At 36.1% G+C, this 15,755-nt stretch overlaps 1 protein-coding gene across 16 annotated transcripts in view; it reads right to left on the bottom strand.

The window, feature by feature from the left end:
- Nucleotides 1-286: 286 nt before the first annotated feature.
- SLC4A10 (solute carrier family 4 member 10) overlaps nt 287-15,755 on the bottom strand; it is a 242,430-nt gene continuing 226,961 nt past the window's right edge. For 7 of the 16 annotated variants that reach the window (XM_039855396.1, XM_039855394.1, XM_039855400.1 and 4 more), the window contains 4 exons: nt 10,629-10,696; nt 8,138-8,254; nt 7,271-7,309; nt 293-2,396 (listed from right to left, as the gene is read on the bottom strand). In XM_039855396.1, coding sequence (XP_039711330.1) covers nt 7,297-7,309; nt 8,138-8,254; nt 10,629-10,696 — 198 coding nt within the window. In that variant the 3' untranslated portion in view covers nt 293-2,396; nt 7,271-7,296. Of the gene's footprint in view, nt 2,397-7,270; nt 7,310-8,137; nt 8,255-10,628; nt 10,697-15,755 lie in introns of all 16 variants that reach the window. The other 9 variants (XM_039855404.1, XM_039855395.1, XM_039855405.1 and 6 more) reach the window with 5 other exon arrangements.

Here is a 15,755-nt window from a genome sequence, read left to right as displayed (position 1 = left end):
AAGGCTAAGGAGTTCCAAACATGGGAAATCCTGCTAATGTCTTGGAAGATTTTACTGGTCATGAGAGCAAGGCTATTTGCACCCACATCACTGCTCTCTGGGGAAATGAAGAGATACACTCTAATATAGCTCTCAAAATATTCTGTTCATAAAGTTCAAATTGTATCAGTACTCGAAATATCTTTACATCAGGGGTGTCTAAATTTAAATATTAGGTTCAAACAGTCAAAATGTTCCACATTGATTTACTGATTAACAGTAAGAGAGAAAAAATAAGACACTTGCATCACAATTTAAAATGTGCAAGAAAATTATTTAAGATAAATATTTATTTCCACATAACATTTCTTAGTTGTGAAAAACACAATATCCTAGTCACATTTACACATTACTTAAACTTTTCAATAAATTACATTCAAGATATTCACTAATTTTGACCAGGAATCTGAAATTAGGAGGAAATATATAACACTACATTTTTCTTATATTTTATATGATTTCAAAATATTAGAATTAACATAGGGATATCAGTAAAATTCACACAAGAACAAAATGACTATAAAAATACTCAGAAATACAGAATTTCATTGGATATAATTCCTTATTCAAATAGGTCATCATGTGAAGATTTTAATTCAATACGATCATTTTTAACAGAACCATTATTAATATATTAAAACACTAGGAGGACTGACTGGCATGTACACCTAGTCTAAGTCACAAAACAATGGGAATGTTTACAATGTAGCATCTGTATTATAAAATAAACAAAGGCAACACATTTGGAATGGAAAGTTTCTGTATTTTTTCCTTGGCATTTATAAACACAGACTTTATTAACTGCATATTCTTCTTGTATTTTTTTAAGCTTATATTCCATAAAAGAAATGGCTCCTTAAAAGATTGTGAGGGAAATTTTTCAAAAGGTATCAAAATGTTGAACCTAACGAAGGCTTGGTTGTTATTTTACTTCCCTCATAAGCTTAATCACAGGAGGATTTTTTTTTTTTCACTTTTCATGTACCCTTATACACAGAATATGTAATTAATAGTTTGGAAAAGCGACAGGACTCTGAATTATTATAAAATCGGACACTGAATATTATAAGGTTGATGATCGCCGCTCATTCTTAGGAAATAAGAGCACTATGAGATCTAGTCTTTATTAACTTCACATTCATCTAAAATAAAAAGAAATACTATATTTTTAGTAATGCTCAAAAATTCTTAACTTTTCTTCCTCTTGTATGAGCTTAGTAAAGATGGATTATTTCATATGAACTAAAATATCTACAGAAGCTTCTCAAACAGAATCTGAAATTTTCATTTAAAATATTTTTCTACAACATGCATTTAATTAAAAAGTGGAAAAGAGCTTTGCAGGAAAAATTACAACTGGAGACCTGTCAGTCTAACATTAGAATGTGATTCAGAAGCAGCATTAAGCAGTACATGACGTTTAGCAGCAGAATAACTGTACAGGAGTGGAATTTAATGTACGATGACTCACCATGTGGTATTCCATGAGTACATATATAATAGTTTATTTGGAAAATGTTGTCAGTGGGAAAGAAATTTAACAGCATATTTCTGATAAAGGGTTTTTTTTTTTTTTTGAAAATCTCACAAAACTTACAAAGTTTTTCTAAAGCACTTTTTACAAGCCTAGTATTTGATCATGTAATCACAACTTAAATTTTAAGCAAATACTACTTGACTCTGCATTAGTGTCTGATTCTTTTAAACAAGTTGTGAGCAGGTTTCTATATATTTTTTTGAATTACTTTAGGTTTTAGTTATATATAAATTCTTAAGTATTAAATGTATCATATTAAATCAAGGAACTGCATAAATACAATTATTAAAAAAATGCTTCCCAACTAACCTTTTGATTTGGGTCTTTTGAAATAAGTCACTAATGCTAAGCTATAAAAATTAAGAAGTAAGATTACCTTTCAAAACTCTTCTCAATGAAATTACCAAGTATCTTCAGGTCATTACAGTAGGAAAATACAAACTAGGTAGATAGGACTTATCTCTTTAAGAAAGCTATTGCTCTCATAAAACTGACAATGAGAATCCAGTGCTTACAAATACCTAACATACAGCAAGGAACACAGAGGTTCTTGCATTAGCTATTGTATACACTCACAAGGGTATCTCACTGCTCAGTAGTTTAAACACAGAAAATGAAACAGTATTGCACTACTTACAGTATGAAGGTGGATTTGGGATGACAGACAGAATTTACAATACAAGATCAAAGCAGTTTTATTAATAATTGTGGCACTCTTCTCATATATTTGTAAAAAATAAATTGAAGATCAACTCATAGACAAGTCTCCCTGTCAACACCTTTCCCTGAGTCAGCTTTCTTCTCTTTTCGGCTTTCAATGCTACAGAGGGAGGGAAAAAAAGGAGAAATTTATTACTGCAATCCAGCATGGCTACTGTGAGATCTGCTTGCTGAGACACAAAACCCATCAACCCCAAAGCACCACAAGAGCCCCTAGGCATTGCTCTTTCATGCTGTGAAACATAGATAGATAGCAACAATTAAAATCCTCTGTACTCAGTGAGACAGAAAATAAGAACTGCAGGAAGGGGGAAATTCAAAAAATGGAAACTAAAAACCAAAAACCAGACATTTTTAAGACAGTTTCAAAAGCATGCAAGATTAACACCATGGTCCTTATTTGGACAAATGAATCACTGATGATTATTGAAAATGTCAGTCATGCCTCATCTTGAGATAGCACTGACACTGTAAATGACACAAACGAGATGTCGCAGTAGGTGTATATCTGGGCTCTGCTTCAAGTAGCCCATCCTTTGTGCATGGACTGAACCCCGATCCTTGGTGATAACTGTGTCATGGAGTGTAGGACAGACACATCTCTGTTGGTCTGGAGGAGGTAGTCACCCCGCGCCATCTCTCCACAGACAAATCCTCATCCTGTCCATCAGAGGAATACTGTTTCGCCTCACTCCTTCCAGAATAAACTCATTCCCAAATGGCTTTTATTTTATTTGTTCTTTAATTATTAACTTTATCAATGGGCAAGCTGGTAATGCGACTCTCTTATTTTTGTTTTTTCTTCAATATTTTTCTGATGTACACTTTTCCTATTTTCACGTGGACGTTTTTCACGTGGAAAATTCAAAGACCGTGCTCACATGCAGGAAGCTTACACCAGGAGTATGTGCTTCCAGGGCAGAACTGCTCGCTTCCCAGTAGTTCCAGCACAGGACAGAGCCCCTCATGTCCGAGGCCTGTCTGTGTCCCTTGCTGCTGCTGACAGAAAGGGTAACCCACAGCTGGCCGGCCTCTGAGGCCCTGAACTGGAAGAATCCACATTATTTACTGTTAACTTTGGCCCTTAATATAAATGTATGAAATGGTGGTGGGGAAATCCTTGGTTTTAAAACTCTCTTCCAAGTAATCAAGTGACAGTTAAAACCCTTTTTTTCTATGGGGCCTCCTGTGCAGCTTTCATAATGGTCAATAACTTAGACACATTCTAAGAGCGTGTTTTTTAAATTGTTTTTTCTCCAATGCAAGCTAGAAACAGCCCTTCTCAGTTGTCACCACCACCCGGCACCATCAGGTAAGAAGTGCTGGAGCTTCTGCCATCGGTGGCATGCTGCCAGCGCTGAGAGCTGGTGTGAGCGAGTGTCTGTGGCACCCAGGTTTGTGCCTGCCACACTTCTCAGCACACACTACTTACAGGTCAAAGCAAAGCAACTTTTTTCCCTTTTCTTTTCTCTTTCCATGAGAAGAGATGACAGTGTGCACATGATGTGTTGAGAGCCTTAACTCTGTATTTTTAACTCCTCTATCTGCATGACTCACTTTCTTCTACTTTAAGTTCCTTTCATATGACAAGTGTCTGCTACCCTACTTTCCAAATTAACTTTTCCTTGGGCTCTACCTGGCTTCCAGTCTCTTCTGCCAAATAAAGCCAATGAAAAAAGGCAGCATGGGTCAGTGGAGGAAACCCTGGGCTTGGAGCTTGACGATTACATTCAGTTCCCGGAAGCTAAGAATGAGCTGTATGACCTTGGGCTAGTTATGTAACCTCTCTGGAACTTTGTTTCTTTATCTATAAACTAGTTTGAATTAGATGGCCAAGTTCTCTTGTAGCTCGAATGCCAGGATTCTGAGATTGGTATTCCCAGATCCAGTGAACTCTTATCTTTCCAAAGAATAGGAGATCCTATCTGTAGGAGTTTGCAAGGACAGAAACAGACTGGTCTCTACACATGCACAACTCTTATGTCTGCAATGCTCTGCTCCATAACCTTATGGTAAATTATCAAATTCCCCATGTGCTATTAGTCGCCAAGCAGTAAAAAAGAGATTCAGAATGTCGACTTGAGTCACAGATGTGCTTCCTCCTGATGTCCTGCTTTGGTCACACTTGTTTGGGTACAAAGCAACAATTGATTATGATTGGATCTATATTTTTTTCTCTTTAAAACCAGTGATTTTGGTATTAAATTAGATTTCAGCTCACTATTAAGTAAAATTTTATAACCAGCTCAAAACGTCTGTGAAAAATATTATCAACTTGAGTTATCTTACTTTATGGCTATTACTCTATTCCTTGTTACACTGATTTTTCTCATGATTAATCAATTCTAAACTTCCCTTGAAATAAACATACTACATAAAAGCATTAAATACATACCATATCTATCATGTACTATTGTAATAAATGTATATTATTGCATATCTATTATATGCCATACATATGGCATATATTACATACCTAATGTAACATATATACTATGTTATATAGTTCTCTGCAAAGACCAAGGGATAAAAGATGAATGAGACAGCATCCCTGCCCTTAAGGAGTTACAAGGAAGTGATATTTCAAGAGAGAGCAAACCTGACCCACTACCTCCATGCTGCTAAGCAGTCTTGAAACTGTTATTTTTCAATGACCCTAAAATAGTTGTTACGAACAACATTCACCAAGCAAAGTCACGAGAGGGCCTAGGAAATCAGAGCACAAAGGAAAATCCAGATAGAAGAAGGTGGTGGGAGTGGGGGAGACAGAGAGGAACTGGAAGGGTTGTCCCAGAGCCAAGCCTCTGCCACTAGGGCAAAAACAAACGCTGCTTTTCCTAGTGTTGTCAGGTAACTTTTCAAGAAACGCCGATGTGGGGTGTCAGTTTTATAAAGCAAAGCAGCTGCTCACTTATTCTGATGCAATGTGGTTTTTAATGAGACCTATTTCCACCAATCTATCCAATAAGCTACAGAGGAGCTTGTCACATGTGTGCATAGCACTGTTGAACTAGAATCAAATTAGACAACCCACAGATGTAGTAGAATTTGCAGTTAGTTCTTACTCCCTTCTTTCAGTTAAACTGGATAAAATATTTTTGACAACAAAAAGTAAATGAAATAATGGGTAAAATATAACTGCTATTCTAAAGTCCACTAAGAAAAGGTATCTAGGCTTCTCTGATTGGCATGTAGGATCTATAGCAAGGGATAGGATGGAAAACTAGTGATGGGAGTGGTATCGAAGACTGCATAGAAGACAGCTCAAGAGATACAGACCCTGGTAACCTAGTCTTTAGGGATTTTTTGCCAATGGATACTCGAGCAGGCACAACATTTTACAGTTCTTGGTCATCAAACTTCACTGCCTTCAACAGATACCAAGAGAAAGCAGGAGGGCGTTGCTGTTATTAGTATTGGTGCTTTTTTGGGCTTTGGGAAGCCACACTCTTTGTGCCAGTTTCCACTGTTATGAAGACGAAGACACTAACTACTAACCAAGAGATATTTTTTTCACATGGAAAGCTACAGATTTTATCAACCTAAAAGTTAAAAAAAAAAAAAAAAAAAACTGGGTAAACTTTTATTCCACAATAGTTTGAATCTCATGTTAGTGGGGACATACATTCAAAGAATAAAAAAATAAGTGGTTATATCAAAATATAAAGGATGGTCTATTGAAAATTAGACCTGCTTAAAGCACATTACATTGTTCACTAATCTACTGTCCAAAATAATCTAAATACACATTTTTAAAACAACTAGGTTTTTCTGGTGAAAAGCATCACTTGACTTTACTGTTTACTTTAAGGAGTACCTAAAATATAATGACATAAAAACTTTTGCTTGAACCAAAGAAAAACAGAGGAAAAGTTTGCACTGCAGAGCCATGTAGTACAGAAAGAAAAGCCGTCTATAACTTTGTTTCAGTTTCTCCACATATTCCCATGGTTGACATTTTATTTTGAGCCCATAAACCTGGAGTTCACATTTTAAAAAAATCAAAGAAATGCCATAGTTTTAATGTGAAAGGGTCCACAAACACATATTTCCATTGGTTTGAGAAATTGCTCTTCTCATAACTGATTTTCTTCCAAAATTTCTAGCAAAACTGAATTACTGTGAGGACGACTCTATCAGATTATAGCAAAGATCTTTAGGAAAGGAAGATAAAGCATGTTTTAGAATAAAAAATGACTTTTGCTTGAGCCAAGCAAAGAAATTCACGAAGATTTTAAAGTCCTGTTAAAAGACAGAAAGCATCAACCAAGTCTTTGAGAGAGCCTATTAAGGAACTTATATTAACTTCCTTTAGAGTAAGTGTTGGAGACAGGCAGGGGAAGAAGGAGGGAGAGAAAATGAGGGTAGGGGAGAGGGAGAGAGAGGTGACTAATCTCCAGCTTTCTGGGATGAACTCTGCACATCCACTGTTTGTCTTGTATATGCTGTAGGCGACAGAGATGACACTAAAGCAGCATGCCATTTTGGGGTGACAAAAACCAGCAATAAGAGGTAGTCTCTAAGTCTAATGTAACCTCTTTTTCTAGCCCAAGTTTATAAATATTTCTCATGAAGCCAGATGAAGTTGGCAGTTTTGAAAGCACAGTGGTACATAAACGGAAGCTCTCAGCTTTGTAATCTCTTAATTTGAGGAATACATTTTCTTTTTCCAATATAGAAATTCGATGTCATTGCTAAATACAGTTCCGTGAGATTTGTTGATTTATATGTGATGCATTTGTTTAAGTTATGTGGGGAAAAGGTTTACTCAAGTCTCAAACCCTCTTAAAGAGCTGAGTAGTCATAGGAACATCATAAACACGCCATCTGATCTTGGCTCTAAGCCCATGACTCTCCCTGCCTTTTGCCTCCCCAAAACTCATACAGAGGACAGAGGCTGACTAGGTTTCTAGAAGACACCATACAACATAAGGAAATACAACCAAGGAATAGGTTTGAGGGTGAGGGTCTTACCTTTGGGGAATCAGCTTCTAGAGTGATTAGGAAGGGGAGCTTATAACAAAAATGTAATATAAAAATTAAGTAGAAATAGTTAATTTAAAGTCATGAAAATAAAGGAACTTAATAATTAAACACTGTCCCAAATCCCTCAATCACTCTTTAATAAAAAGGGATATTAGCATAACACAGAGATTTTTTTTAGATTGGCATCTAAGAAGGCTAATGGTTTGAACTCTTATTTATAAATTCTGGAAAATTCATTTGGAAATCCTATGATGACTCTTGATATTTAAGGACTCATTCTTCCCCAGTATGCATTTAAAATTATCCACAACTATAGGAGTTGTTTGTAATGTTTTCATACAGAGAAGAATGGATAGAACTTGCTGGCGCTGAAAGTTTTGGGGTAAGGAGCTTAGGGAAGATTTCCAAGGGGTTAGAATAGGAGACCGAAAATATACTAAATACAAAATTACCATTTCATCTGCCATATGGGTTTTAAAAAGGACAATGGGGTAGTGCAAACATCAGACATCTATGGGGGGCCTGGAAAGTGGGTGATAAGGGATAACAATAAAATCCCACTGCAAAAGAGTAGGCCAAAATGAATGTCCAAAAATGAATGGCATGTATTGGGGCTCATTTATAATTCCATTTCTCCCCACTGTCATATTTTGTGGAGTGAGCTTTTAATCTGAAAAGGAGATGAAAAATATAACACCAAATGCAATAATTACAATTTCTACCTAGTTTGAAAAAGAATTTTCTGAAATATTTTAGATCTAAATCTGATGAAAACCAACACCATTATTTTGCTAATAGATTCATGTCATAAAATGATGAGGGTTGGTATAAATCACATTATCTTAGAATTCAAACCTTTTAGAAGAAAAGCTTGACTCCTTATCTTTTGAGTTATCGGCAGTAATCAGAAGGTTCCTCCACAAGGCAGTCTTTGACATTTCATCAGAAATATTGATCACAGATGGATCATCTCTAGATAGGAGTTCACCCAAAATGAAATAAGAAACATTAAATAAGGAACTGCAGTTATCTAGTGATAGAAACTAAATACAGTCATGCCTTTGTGTTTTTATAATTAAAAATTAAGAAGTATTAAATAGTTTCCTTAATTATTAAAAAATCTATGAAAAAATAAAAATCTAAACAAAAGATTATAATATATAGGAACTGGTTTTGGCTACGGTTTTCCAAATTCATTTCAAATTACGGAGATTAGGTTCTGCATGTTCATTGCTTAGCCTCTTTCCCTAATACTCAGCAGCACAGCAGATAACTTCACTCTTTGCTCTGACTCTACAGTGGCTCCCAGCCAAGTAGATGGAATATAAGGCTCTGTCCCCACCCTCACCTTCCTGCTCTCACACCCTTGCTCGTTCCTCGCCAGCCACAATATAATGGCCTTCGACAGCTCTGGAACACTGTAGGCCCACTGCTGCCTCAAGGCCTTGTACTTGCTCTTCCCTTGACCTGTAATGTGCTTTCCCAGGGTACACAACCCTTTCTGTCCTTTATTCAAATGTCATCTACTCAGACAGGCCTTGGCTACATTTCTATTTCCATCCCATCATAGCACCCTCATTCTTGATTTTTACTTTTTGCTTTTATTGTGCTTTTCACCATCTGAAATATTATACTATATTACCTGTTCATTTAATTTTCTGACTCCTTCTACCTCTACTAGTCTACTCAAATATCAGCTTCATGAGAATAGGGATTCTTGGCCTTTGGTTCACTGCTATTCCCCCAAGACCTAGACAGAGCCTGGCTCATAGTACCTACTCAATAAATATTTGTTGAATAAATGAAGGCAGGCTGTGTATTCAGCAGAGGTCTTTCCAAATGGCTGGGGGAGCCTGAAATATCAGTGCCTGTACTATGCCGAGTGCTTTTTTTTTTACATTTTAAAATGGTACCAATTATAGGTGGCATTCAGAATGCTCCAAAACTCTCCCAGGGCTAGAAACACAACCAAACAGCAGCAGAGATAAATCATAGGCCAAGTCAAGTTTCCTTGAGTGAGAAAACAGCAGTCTTCATACTACACGTAAAAAAGATACTCTGCTGTGAAAAAAAATTATGTTCAACTAAAATCCTAGACTGACCTCACCTGACCTTCATTGGTGGTCACTCACAAGAGAGCAACAATCCAACTTTTAAGAGAAACACTAACGGTCTGGAGCAAAACCTGGAACCTTGCAGGCCCCCTCCCTTGCCCAGTCTGGATATGGTTCTTTAATTTCTCTAATCCATCCAGCCTTTGGTAATTTATATAGCATGAGGTCAAATAATTTCCAAGAGAATGTCATGTGGAAGACAAGATTGTTTGTAAAATTATGTGATTAAAAAGTCTGTGAGCAAAAGAGTTTAGAAAAGACTGGATTAAATAGTTAAACTTTTCTTTTTTTTTTAATGCAGTGCTACCTTTATTCTTTAATATGATAATGTGCTTTGTGAATCTCCAAAGTAGAATACAGTACAGGACATTTCCCAAACTTATTTAACCACCTAATCCTTTCGAAAGGGGTACCACATGAGACCAGGCTTCTATAGAATGCACTTGGGAATATGCCGATTCAACTAAATAATTAACAGATTTTAAAACCTAAATTTTTTTTTTTTAAAGGAAAGCTAAAATACCTTCTGTGCTTGTCCTCACCCTTAAGTGGTACATAATTATATTTTTTAGATCTAGGAAATATGATTTTACAGTCATAAACTGAAGTCCAAAAGAGTCTCTATTTACTTTTAACACTATGACAAATTTCCTCCACAGAGAAAAGTTTTCTCTGCTTTTTTGCTGGCATCGCCTTAAATTATCCTTTGAGACCATATACATAATTTTTGGTCAAATGCTTTCAAAAGTTTTTTATTATAACTTATAGGAGTTTGTTTTCTTTTGCCATGCCTCGTGTATAAAGACAATCAGCATATGTTAGAGACTTACATAAATGTATCCTAAAAAAGATTCTCACAACTGAATCCTTCAATTTAGGATATAGATTATCTCTTTGGAAGTGCCTTTTTTAAAGAATGACCTTCCAGAGTTCAAATATTTACCTGTGACCAATTTAGTGAACACCTAGCTCATTTATCTTACAAATGAATCTTGACCTGTCTTTAGGTGCTACTTTCAGAGGCTATGAAAGAGCGCTTTCATATCTATTATAAAATATGAGAAGAAAACACTTCAAGCAACAGCTCCCTGTCCCCATTCATTTTAAGCTACTTGACCATAGTCACACAGCTATTACTGACAGAACTTAGTACTGGGATAGTACAAAAATTTTGAGTATATAACAACACATCCCATTATTCAAATTGGTGTGTTTTTGCATTTATATCTTACCTGTAATGTCCTTCCAATGGAAGTTGTACTGTGCCCTCATCTTCCATAGCTAGCATACTTTGTTCTTCCTGCGAAGACAAATATAAAATATATCAAGTGAACCTGATGAGGCTCCCTTTTACATTGAAGAAGAAACACAGATTAATGTTTCACTATCTCATTAACCCCAGGACCTTCCACTTTGTTTGCATTTATTAATGCTAGCACAGGTCCTTTCAATAAAGCATCAGCTACCAAGAACATAAGTAATTAATGAGAGTCTCATATCACAAAGTAATTTAAATGCTAACAACAATCTCCTTCATGTCACTCAATGTAAAACGTGGTTAATTTCCAAGCAGATTTTTAAAAAATTAATCTAAATTTTACAAAGATAAAAGTATGGGTAATGTAATCATTTTCATTGTCATAAAGTTGAAATTACATTCTCAGAATACTCTATTAGAAGGGAATGAAGTATATATTTAGAACTGTGGTTCTCAAATTTTAGTTTATATCAAATTATCTGGAGGGCTTGTTAATAATACATATTGCTGTCCCTCACCTCCACAGTCTCTGATTCAGTCAGTCTGAAGTAGTCCAAGAATTTACATTTCTAATAAGTTTTCATGTGACACAAATTATGCTGGCCTGAGAACCATACTTTGAGAACTGGTACTCTAGAGACTTAGACAGTAGAAGGTACCTTTTATACAGACCAGAACAGATGTGTTTTCTACTTAGGGATGCATCTTAGGCTTTTGTTTTATGCTTCAGATTTCTTCTTACAATGACAATATCGCACCCTTCCCAAAGGGTGGAAATGCTTTATATATTTATTTCTTCAGATATAACATTTTAAAACTATATCTTTGGAATGAAGATAATCTTATGCTACCATACTGAAATATCCTGTGGCTTAGTTTCCAATAATGTTATCATCAACTTTTTTCCATGCACCAAAAAGGAAATTTAGTTATCTGTAGATTATAGCTCCTGTTTAATGTATTTATTTCCAAATGGGTCAATTAGCAATGTTCAAGTTTAGAGAACTATTTAGGGCCATTTAAAAATGTTAGGGTTATTGGCTCAAACTCCAGAAATGCAATTTTAAGTTGTATACAGATGAAGAGCTAAGTGACTCCCTGACCAAATGGGAGGTGAAGAGAGATAATAGGGTCTACGGCCATGCCACCCTGAACAAGCCCGATCCCATCGGAAGCTAAGCAGGGTCGGACCTGGTTAGTACTTGGATGGTAGAACACCTAAGAAGATCAGGTGCTGTAGGCATAAAAAAAATTTTTTTTTAAATAATAATAAGGGATTATAAACTGACAAGGTCTTTGCAATCTGTGAGATCAATCAAGGGTTGCCTCGCCTAAAAAATAAAAAGAAATAAAAAGAAAATAGGGATGACTTTGGAGGCTTCTTGTCTTCCCTCTTTTAGTAGGTTAGTGGTATCTTGGCTGATCTAATTCAGCTTCCAAAAGATATGACCTTTGGCTGATGTCATTATTCCCAGCATGGAAGGCTATTCCTAGCATCCTTGGTATGCAGACCTTGGCACTCAATTTACATGCTGCCAACTCCGAAAAGCCGTGGCCATATTTCTTGTTACTTAAAGAAAGTGTTTTCTAGAACTTCCTCAACCAATCTAATATATAATAGAATGTAGAGGCAGGGCTCATTATCATTTTTGGAGTGTTCTCTTACACATCCAACCTGCTGACCCAGTCAGGCTCCTCTGTGCTGGGACCTTGCCATGTTGCCTACAGAATATCTATGCCCAACCTATGCTCTGGAATAATGGAGAGGTCAGGGGACTGCATGAGCTGTTTTGTATCTCTGCTTATAAGCGTTCCCCAAAACCTTATGTTCCATTTATACTCTGTGGTACCAATGATATGTGTTACCCCTTTGCATTACAGAAATTAACTTTATACTCTTTCTCTGTTGTTCTTTAAGGAAAATTTTAAGACCTATCAGATGTACTTTATTACTTACATATTATGTCTATTCGCCTTGGCATTTGGCAGTACTATTAGAACTAATTTAAGGTGAGTAGATAGTACAATTGGTTTGAAATTACACATTTAAGCATCCGAGCAGAGCAAATCTACAGCCTAGAATGAGGCATGCCTTTGAAATGGATTAGTCACTATATATGAAATATAATACATATGTCATATTAACTTATATGCTTATCATCAAGGCCCTGAGCATAGCATATACACCCTTTCAAATAGATAGTTACTTTTTCTATAGAAAAAGCTACTGTTAATGAACGGGGAGAGACATAAAGAGGAAACATTCAATGATCCCAATGCTATTTAAGTAAACCAAGATACAAGCAAAAAGTGATTCTTTCCTTGATTGTCCACTGATAGGCCAGCTTGGTATAGAGCATCTCTTGCAAACAACTTGGAATAAAAAGTCAAGAATCCAGGTAGAAAGGTTTAATGAAGAGTAAAATTCAAAAATGCTGAAGAAAAGAACAGTGTCATCAGTGCTTAGGTTACCTGGCAGCAGAAAACTAAGGCTCAAGATTCAATCTAACAGCAAAAATTAAACCAAAGCTTTGGGAACAATTTTGTTTTTTTCCTCAGATGATTTTCCACTTTTCTCTCAAATTGCTTTCAATAATTATTTTGCACTCTGTGGCTTGTTAGCATGTGTGGGCTTTATACTAGTCATAATTCTATCCAAACAAAAACTCATCACGTCTAAAGATAGCATTTCCAAGCCATGCTTATCTGAAAAGGGTGGCAGAGCATTCGCTGCCTTCAGTGCCAGAAGGAAGCTGGGTGGGCCCCAGAGCTCGGGATGGAGGGCCGGCTGCATCTTAGGCAGCACTCTGAGGAAGCCAAAAATTGAGACTTTCTGGTGAGGAGCATTCAAATCAGGCACTAGCCGTCACGACAATCACAACCTAGTGTATCTCAATCATACAGGAAAAGAGAGTGAGAGCATAAAGCTAACTGGGTATCCATCACTTTATAAGTCAGAAGTACCTTTAAATGAGTTCCATTCAGCACTTCATTTACACGGAGTCCATCCAAAATATGCTGAATTCTACAACATGGTGAAGATGTTAAAAGGATGATGATCAAAGCTTATCTAAGAACATTTGAAGGGTTTCGCCAATTTTTCAGATGCTAATTAAGTTAAGGACAGTTAATGCTATATCCAGTAAAATGCAGAGAAATTGAGGCTTAAAAAACTAACCTATTCAAAAGCACTCAGACATTTACTGAGCATGTAATATATGCTAGACGAATGATGAAGAAGAATCCAGGACCTATTCATGAATCCATTTAACAAATATGTATTAAGCATCATCTACATGACAGGTAGTCTGCTAGGTACTAGGGATAAGGGATACAACAATGAAAAGAAAGATGCAAACCCATCTTTCAGAGGGTGAGAAAGATCACCGTAAAAAGCACAGGGGCCAAGGAAGCGGTATCTAAGCCAGTCTTATTTTATTGGTTTGGTAGTAGGAAGGAACTCTAGGCGGGAAGAAAATATGTGGGCCAAGGATAAAAGATAGTTATAAATAAAATGTGTTTGCATGACAATGAACAACTAGCATGGCTGGAGCCAAAGGCCTGTGCTGAGTAGAAGTGGAAAATAAAATTGAAGTTAAATTGTGGGGTGTTTTGGTGAACAGAATGTTATACATAAAATTACATCATGACTCTTTATTATATTTTGCGATAGTATAAAAAGTACAATTCATATACCATGATACCTAACAAATGTTCTACGTTTAGTGAAATAGGAAGTATCTGTTACTGTATTCATTTCTTAGGTAAAATCTCTATCTATGCAGGAGCCCTCAAATAGCCCAAAGTACAAACAACAGCAGAGAGCCAATGCTTAGAAAGATGCTTAAAGTATTAGAGAAAATAGTCGGCAATTTTAGAATTCATAGATCTTAAAAAATAGAAGGGACTTCAGAAATCAAGTTTAACCCCTTTATTTCATCTAAGAGGAAAAACAAGGCCAAAGAACCTAAGAAGTGTCTATCATTTACTATTTCATTTACTAATAGAATAGATAATACTGCAAACATTACATATGTATTATATATTATATATTATACACATACACATAACTTTGAAAACTGTAAAATGTTATAACTCTAAGAGGTATTTCTTAAAATTTCCAATAGATAAAAGAGCCAATACATACTACTCACTTTAACAATGAAAGCTGAAAAGAAAAATGAGGCGGAGGAGTAGTCTACACAGAATTCACATAAATAGATGGATGAGACATATGTTTTTCATCAGAATATTTGACTTGGCACCTCTAAATGACTTATCTAAATTACTACAAAATACAAAAAATTCTGATAGAGTAATCTTGGATTACTTAGAGTAACTCTTTAGAAGAGCATATTCAGAAGATACATATTCTGTGGTTTTAAGAAAGGTTTTATCTCAAATATTAGCATGCATCAGAATCACCTGGAGGTCTCCTTAACACAGATTTCTGGCTCTATCCCCAGAGTTTTGAATAAAAGGTCTCAGGAAGGTCCAAGAATTTGCATTTCTAACATGGTGTGGGTGTTGGCTGATGCAGCAGAGGTCCTGAGACTACTACCCTTTGAAAACCCACTGCTTAAGGAAGGATGTGCTTACCTCATTCTAAGATTTGATTAGAAATAACATTTGTCTGTCTCATAATTAGGCCATGCTTTCAAACCCACAACCAATTCTCATCTTTCTTAGCAGCGAGACATGCTCTGTAATTTGTTTAACTGTACTTGTGTTTAGATTGCTTTTGCATCTTCTTGAGCTTGCTCATGATCTTGCTTCATACAGATCACAAATCCCATTAGCCTCCTTTTTGCTTTTCCTGTAATACATATGCTAGTGTGAACCTCCCATAAACCAAGAGTTATCAATATCATGATCACTGACCAGAGCTGAATTTTCAGGATTTATCAAACATTATCTGCCTTCTCCCCGCATCCAGGAGCAAACATTCTGTTGGGTCTTTCTGCTTTTAACAGCAGCCCTTTTGTCAAATGTGTACAGTGTCCTAGAGAATATTTAAGTAGGAAGGAAGGCATGTTGGTACTCTGAGCACATTTGGACATCAAGAATTTGATTCTGCAGTCTTCCCTTTACACAGAGCAAT

This window comes from Pteropus medius, unplaced genomic scaffold, assembly GCF_902729225.1.
Source record: "Pteropus medius unplaced genomic scaffold, Ma_sr-lr_union100, whole genome shotgun sequence".
Classification (NCBI taxonomy): domain Eukaryota; kingdom Metazoa; phylum Chordata; class Mammalia; order Chiroptera; family Pteropodidae; genus Pteropus; species Pteropus medius.
The sequence above is the reverse complement of the archived record's forward strand: the minus strand, read 5'-3'. Positions and strand labels throughout refer to the sequence as shown.